Source organism: Sprattus sprattus, assembly GCF_963457725.1.
Source record: "Sprattus sprattus genome assembly, chromosome: 1".
Lineage (NCBI taxonomy): Eukaryota > Metazoa > Chordata > Actinopteri > Clupeiformes > Clupeidae > Sprattus > Sprattus sprattus.
Window position 1 is genome coordinate 26,907,585 of NC_137920.1, and position 7,693 is coordinate 26,915,277.

The following is a 7,693-nucleotide window of genomic DNA, read 5'->3' on the forward strand; positions in this document are numbered from 1 at the left end:
ATTGGCTTGGGCTCGGGTTGGGCTCGGTCAAAATATTGGAATGGCTGTCGGGCTCTGGCACTACTCTGACAGACGTTGGCCAGGCTCGGACAGAAAAATTTGGCCCGATCCACACTCTAGCTCACAAACACACAGACACAGATACACACACACACTCAAAAACACTCCTTCCTTCTCTCTCTCACATACAAAAACGTTGGGTCAGGGTATTTCTAATCTGAATGCAGAGACACCAAATTTTGCACAAAGACACACAATTGCTGACAACTCACTTTGGATCAGACTGTGGAGGTCCACTGCTGCTGAAATTATGAGGGTCTGCCATGGATTGGTCATCAGAGACGCACAGCTGGGAACTGGAGACACTGGTCTTTGTCAACAAATAAATAAGTAAATACAGACAGACATACTGTATATGAAGAGAGAAAAAAAGACAGATATAAAGCAGTGTGATTGGTCATCTCTCTAATGAGATTATCATGAAGCGCTTACTTTTCGCAGCCGTGTGGACCGATCAGATCTGTGGGTTGACTTCTGCTACCCCATTAACAAATGTGTTGACAGAGGCAGGGGAAGCACTGGAATGATAAGTAAGAGGAAGTAGAACCAATTGAACACCTTACTGATATCCTCCCCTTAATAAGACTTACATGACAGACAGTGTCCAGTATTATGGTAAATGGTAGGGGTGTAAATCACACCCCTCATGGCGATTCGATTCAGTATCGATTTCCTGACCCAACGATTCGATTATTTTCGATACTCATGAATACACCACGATACGATTCGATTTCGATTCGATTCGATTCATTTGTTCTTTTTTTTACCTTACAGGCTAGACAATGTTTCAGATTTGAAATAAATCAATGAAAGCTGTTATATCGTTATGCATTTTATTTGAGAAACAACAGCCAATAGCAGAAGTAGAAAAGTTGTACTCCACCTAGGCCTATGACAACCTCATTCACTGAAAAATAATAATGCCCCTGTTATAGATTCTGAAAGGCCTTGCATCAAAAAGTACTGTACAAAGTACAAAGTGTTCAGTAACAAAAATAGGCCTATACCACATTCACTATAGAATAACAATACTCAACAAAATCAGTGCAAAAGTGCACTAGCAGCAAACGGTAACAAAAAATAGGCCTGTAGTTAATTCAATTTAAAATGACAATGCTCCACAAAATCAGTGCAATGAGTGCAAATGTGCACTAGTAGCAGCAAATGGTAACAAAAAATACCCCTGTAGGCCTACTTAATTCACTTTAAAATAAAAATACTCATCAAAGTGCACTAGCAACAAAAAGTAAAAAAAAAAAATTAAAAACATTTTTTTTTTTTTTTTTTAAACGATACTCTTGCGGACGTGTCGATGCATCGTATCGTCGGCTGTTGGATCGATGCATCGATGCAAAACGATTCTTTTTTACACCCCTAGTAAATGGTATCCTGTCATATGTTGTCATTTCAACAGACAATGTCCAGTGACCATTACTGGTAATTCCTAAGACAAATAAAAGATGGAGCTATTACAGCATACAGGCATGTTACTTATTATTGAATTAAATGATTTTATGGTTCAAGTAAGAACATCTATATTGTTACCACCGTAAGTGTGAACTGTAGGAAGACAAGTCCATGCTGTAGTCTAAATCCAAACATGCAATGGATCAAATGATAATGAATAGAAGATGCAATCACAATGCATTCCTCGAATAATACAAGATAGAAAAAAGTGGTTGGTCCAAAGAATGGCATATATACTACAATGATAATAAAGACAGAAGTTTTTTAAAACGTTAGCTCACTTTACTAAACGAGTGGCTTAGGTCTGATATTGCTGGCTGAAGCATGTAGGGTAGAGTGAGATTTCAAATATTTTTGTAATAAGACGCACCAACAGCCTTAAACAATCTGAGTTTACTCAGAATGTCTTTGTAACATATTAGGCAAAGCTCACATTTTTATGATCATTTTATAGCCAAGGGGATATATTGTATGACAATGACAATTAAGAGAGCGATACAAACTGTTTGCATGTTGCACTAGCTGCAATATAACACGCAACAGACAGGTTTTTCTTTTTTCAACGGAACACATGGGCTACCAAAGCTGTTGACAAAGCTACAAGTAGGCTATTCTGTAGCCTTTATGAAGCTGTGCTAAAGTAATCCAGAGGCTACTTTAAACACGTGTGCACTGTACCACTTTGAAGACAGAAAAAAAATGTAATGCTCCATTTTGAAAATCATTTCATGAAATGGTGTAGCAATTGTGATTAGCCAGCAGGTGGCAAACGTGAGCCAACTTCAATTTCAGGCCGTTTCTACACAATCAAGTCAGTGCAGGAATTTGATTTGATAATTATATAGACCATACAGACTGTAAAACAATGAAGCAGTTACTAATGATCATGTGATACATCCAATAATTATACATTTTTTCACATATTTTCTTTTACCACTTTTTGGAGCTTATATTTTCTGTGTGCATATGTTGTTTCTTATATTCAACCCACACACATACACACACATATACTTCATTTCTCGAACACACCCTGTCTTCGGAATGAGAATGAGGGAGAGCTGTTGGAGTCTGTGGCTCTCATTCTGTCAGAATGCATGCTGGGATTGTGTTAGCAGGAGTGTTTGTGAGCATGAGCTGTGCCCCGTGTCCTGGAAGTGGGTTCTCTCATGAGTGGGTTCATGAATGAGTTGCAAATACAAAAAGGTTACCAACTGTCCTCGGTCTACCCCTCATAGCCAGTTTGTTGTTTGAGTTGAATTTAAGTGTCACATAAGGAAAAAACATTCCATCATCAAATCTCTACTCAGGCTAATCTTAGAATTCAGAAAAAATTCTCAAAATAAAAAAAAAGCAACTTAAGCTTAACAGAAAACCTCTCTACCCAGTAAGATCACATCTTAAACAAGCACTCTCAGCAGTGTGCTGTTTTTGGTAATAGCAACTAATGATAGAGGTTTAGGTTTTATTAGGTGTCACAAATCAAGGATTATCCATATTTTAGTCGAGACGAGTGTTATTCTTAGGTACTACCTTACCTTCAAATAAATGAAGTGCAGTGAGAGCTCCAATCCGACGTGATCTAGAACGGATTTTTCAAACCTGCATGCGGACGTAAGTAGGCCTACAAATGATTTGCCATTCTAAATTCTCAGTAGTTAGGAGGGGACAGAGAGAGAGAGAAAGACAGAACGAGGTTTGTAGGATTGTATATGTAAACTGCTCTGCGATTGCAAAGCAACAAATAGTTTTTTTTTCCCCTAGGTTTTTTCACTTCCCCTCCTAAGTCTATTCATGTCAATAACATCTCACTTCGCATAATGAGTAGCCTAGCGTAGACCTACGTGAAGTCGGATTCTCTTAAAAGTGCAGTTGTCTTTTCCTAAGTCCTTATTTCTATTTCACATTTTTTTTATCTCGACTGAAAAAGTCATGAGCGGTTAGGAAAAGACCACATGACTATCCGACGCAGCCAGCCAGTGTCGAGGTGCCTGTCTCGAGCGTCCCATTGCTACTTTACCGAGTTCACCGTCGTCTTGAAACGAGCATTAATCACCTTTTACAACTTACTAACCTTTTTCACAAGAGAGGTTACAATGGGCACACAGCCTACACATGGACATTTGCATGCTAGTAATGCGTCATTACATACAAACCTACTAACAAAAATGTCACTTCCTCGTCTTCAAGCCTTTTTTCCCCAGACTAATTTATCAGAACTGCGGCTGATCCATGGTGCCAGTTTATGGATTTGGATGACTATATACTACATTTATTATTTGACTTAAGTCAAAGCAAAATAAAATGAAGGTCTGAAAAGCTGGTATGAAAAAGTAGGCCTAATCTGCAGCGTGGCATTTCGCAGGTAGACCCATCAAGTCCGTGAAAACTTTCGTGTCCTCTCCTACTAGTAACCCTCTGTTAATCTTCCATATCCAGTCCACGATAACGAGATCACCACCTCAAGTATCAATAAGAACCGTGAATTTGACTAATTATGCTTACTCACCCTCATAGAAAAACGATTGACACGTTCTTGCATGCAGTCGTTGAACCTTCCTTGTTAAGATCAAAATTACTTTCGTTTTTGTCTCTTTTGAGTTGATCATGAACATTAGCACCTTCCTGTGTAAAGTGAAAACCTATGCCCCTAGTGGTTGCGTTCCTATTGGAGAGCGGTTCACAGACTGGATTTTCAAAACAAAAAAAATAAGCCTACTAGGCCTGCCAACCCATATCAGAGAAGTTATCGAAAAAAGTATTTCAGTGGTTGTGCAGTAATAATCCTATAACTATGACATTTTGAGGCAATATTGTGCCTTAATTCAAATGTTGCTACACACAAACTCATAGGACTCGCATACAAACACGCACATGGCATAGAATAATAGGACACTTTATTATGCGTTCACACAATTATTTTATTGAATCCTTATTTTAAAGCCTTTAATGTATTTGAGCGCTGACTCTGTCTGAGCTTTTTGGCCACATCCACCTGTAGATGGTCACCCTGCGCTCGGGTCCGCCACGCTTCATTTGTTGAGCCATGAAAAAAGCATGTAATGATCGTCGGAAAGAGCAGCACGACCAAAGGGTCCATGATGCACCTCTGCAGGTCGGTCAGTTGGTCTACCTTCGCGACCACAGTGCCAGGGGTAGGCACAAAATCCAGGACCTTTGGAGTCCATTAATCTACCAGATACTTAAGGTGCCTCTGGGAGAAGGGGTGGTTTACACCATTGCCCCAATGGACAACTTGCAGAAGGCAAAGACGGTCCACTGTGATCAATTAAAGGCTCAAGTCACCTCCGCCTCTACTGCTCAGCAGCCCAAGGTTCCCGTCCCAACAGCCTCTGTCACACCCACTGATGACCCTCCTAGGGAAGAGGACATATGGCTCAGGGTTCTGGTTGGCCCAAGTTCATCGGCACCTTTGGAAGATATGACGACTGTTTGAAGTATGAAGACTGTTTCATACCGGAGGGGAGCCTACCATTGCTGGCCCCTGAAACCCCTGTGGAAACTCCTAGCCCCGCCCAACCGGTCCTGCGTCGGACTGTGCGTTCCACTGCCGGTCAGCACTCGAACATTCATCATCTCCCAAAGCCCACTGCAAACAATGATTGAGAGTAGGTACCTTCACCGTCGGACCCAGTGGTAGCCAGTCGATTTCTTGGTTTACAGATAGTCGTCGGGGCGACGACTCAAAAAAGGGAGGGTAGAATGTGGCAGAGTGGGCTACGCCTCCACAGTCCATCCATCAAGTGTAATTAGGAACATTGATTACGGGGCGTCCTCGTATTTTGATATAAGCCCAGCATAGTTCACCGGGAGGTACTTTTCTCCGGACCTTTGTTTTGCTTCCGGGTTGCCCATCCGTTAGTATGGTGGTGTGGGCTGGCAAGGTGCACTGTGTGGACTAAACGCTGATAACGAAGGTAAGCAACATTGGCGTTTGGCCACGGTGTCCATTATTGCACCTTTTTATGGTTTTGTAATACGGCTCGTTTCACTTTCTATTTAGCGTGATGGGTTCATTGGGGCTGACTAAGCCAGTGTATCGGTTTCTCTGACGCAGAGTGCTCGTGGGAATCAGCTGGAGGTAGGCTGGTTCAGTCACTAGCTCCATTCAGGCCTCACTGTTCCGGAGCGTGCGTCAATGCGGCTCGGTGAGGGAACGCAGAGGAATTTTTAGTTTTGTTTGTTTGTTTCTACCCTTGTTTCCTGCATGCATGGGGCTAGGCTGGGCATGTTGCTTCCATCTCCGCTACTTGGCCTGCATGTTTGTTGATTTGTGCTTTTGCTATGTCAGCTAGGGTGGTGGTAATTCTGAGTGCGACTGGTATCTAGCGTAACCGTGTTTTGTTGCGGGTGCCGTGTTTTGTTGTTGTGTGCATCTGTGTGTGTGGGTGTGTGCGTGCAGTTAAGGTAACCCTGGTTACTGTGACAAGAGCTGCTTTTCCCTGCTGCCATTGGAGGTCTTCTCAGCCCTTAGTCCCTCTGCTAAGATAAGTAGCCTCAGTGATACAGCAATACTATTTGTTACGGTAAATGGGTTGCTAATTCCAGTGCCACTCTCTCTCTTTCCCTGGGCAGGTGCGGTGTGTTTTTCTGTGAGAGACAGGCCGACCCCCAGGTGGTGGAGCCCCCTCCCCTTCACTTTTCCTTGCTGTGTGCACAACGGTTGTCCTTTTTGGTGTGCAGTGTGTATTTGTTGTGCACGTGTGGAGTGTGTTTTCTGGGTCTCTCCTGTCCCCCTCCTGGAAGGTCCTGCTCGCCGCGGTAAGCCACTGCCCTGCTCCACCTCTTAGGCCTGGCCACTGCTCAATCCCCGTGCTGCTACGGCCATCTCCCCTGCTTACTATTGGGTTCATAGCCCACTGGCTAACATTGCATAGACCTACTGAGTGTGGTTATTGTATGTACGTATGTACGTATACTGAAAGTAGCTCTGCTTGGTTGTTGTGTGAGAGGCATAAGCCTGTGCTAGAATTACCCTGTACCTGTTTACTCCTGTTTGTTTGTCTTAATAAACTGTATTTATGGGACCCATGTCTCTGGCCTAAGAGTGGTACGAACTTGTGTTTGCCTTGTTAGAACAAGCAAGCTTAGTCTATCTTTGTCCTAGGGTGACTACCTAGGTGGCGTAGTCGACATTCCAAATCATTCTAACAATTTACCTCGCCACTGTCACACATGCGTGCACTGGGATCTATTGTGAGCTTGCGCCAAAATAAACGGTCAGTGTGTGAGTTCCCAGACCAAAGAGAGGATGGTTGTCTGTACTTTTTCTCCCGTGAATATTAACTACTAGTAGGAACTAGCAAACCACATTGGTGACTGTAATAACGATAGACTGCTGCAGGAATGTCTAACGCTACACCATTCATTTCATACACGCGCTATTAGCCTACCCCCTCCTATATAGAGCTAGGTCCATAATCACAAACACCATAACACATTGTGGATAGGCTTTATGCTATGAGTCCGATCTTGACACTCTTTACAGTTTTTTACATTTGGATACACACTAAAATCAAAAGTATTACACAATTATCAAAACCTTCACTCAAGGAGCAAAACAACGGCTCAGATTTGCACAACCATAAGCACATTTCAACATCACACTTTTTGCGAAACAATACACACAAGTGATTTGCAAAGCACTAAACACACTTTTATGCATTAGACACAGACGCATATCAAGATGTCGCTTCCTTGCAATTCCAAAATACTGACAGTCAAATTACCACACCATGTGGCAATCGGTTTAACACAGCCATCAGCAGTGGTGGACGAAGTACACTAACTACCCTGTAAGCAAAATGACGTCCCCTAGACGTCCTGTAATGGTCTCTCTGAACGTTCTAAAAACGTAAATGTGTATGGTTCCCGTGACAACTTTAGGACGTTTTGCACGACGTTCCAAGACCGTCCCGAGGACGTTGCGGTGACAACTGGGAAACGTTTTCTATAGGTCATGGGGACGTTATGCAGGACGTTGCAAGCACCTCCCGAGGGCATTGTGGTTACGTCTGGGGAACGTGTTTCTATAGGTCCTGGGGACGTTCTGCAGGAAGTTGCAAGAACGTCCTGAGGGCATTGTGGTGACATCTGGGAAACGTGTTTTAGACGTCCTGGGTACGTTATTCAAGGATGCACCGCGGAC

The 7,693-nt window shown here is 42.9% G+C and overlaps 1 protein-coding gene across 1 annotated transcript in view; it reads right to left on the reverse strand.

The window, feature by feature from the left end:
* Positions 1-325, reverse strand: part of LOC308366599 (NACHT, LRR and PYD domains-containing protein 3-like) — a gene marked incomplete at both ends in the record, with an annotated part of 141,138 nt that extends 140,813 nt beyond the window's left edge. Inside the window, one exon of the mRNA XM_080840319.1 lies at positions 273-325. Coding sequence (XP_080696445.1) covers positions 273-325 — 53 coding nt within the window. The remainder of the gene's footprint in view (positions 1-272) is intronic.
* Between the last annotated feature and the right edge of the window lie 7,368 nt (positions 326-7,693).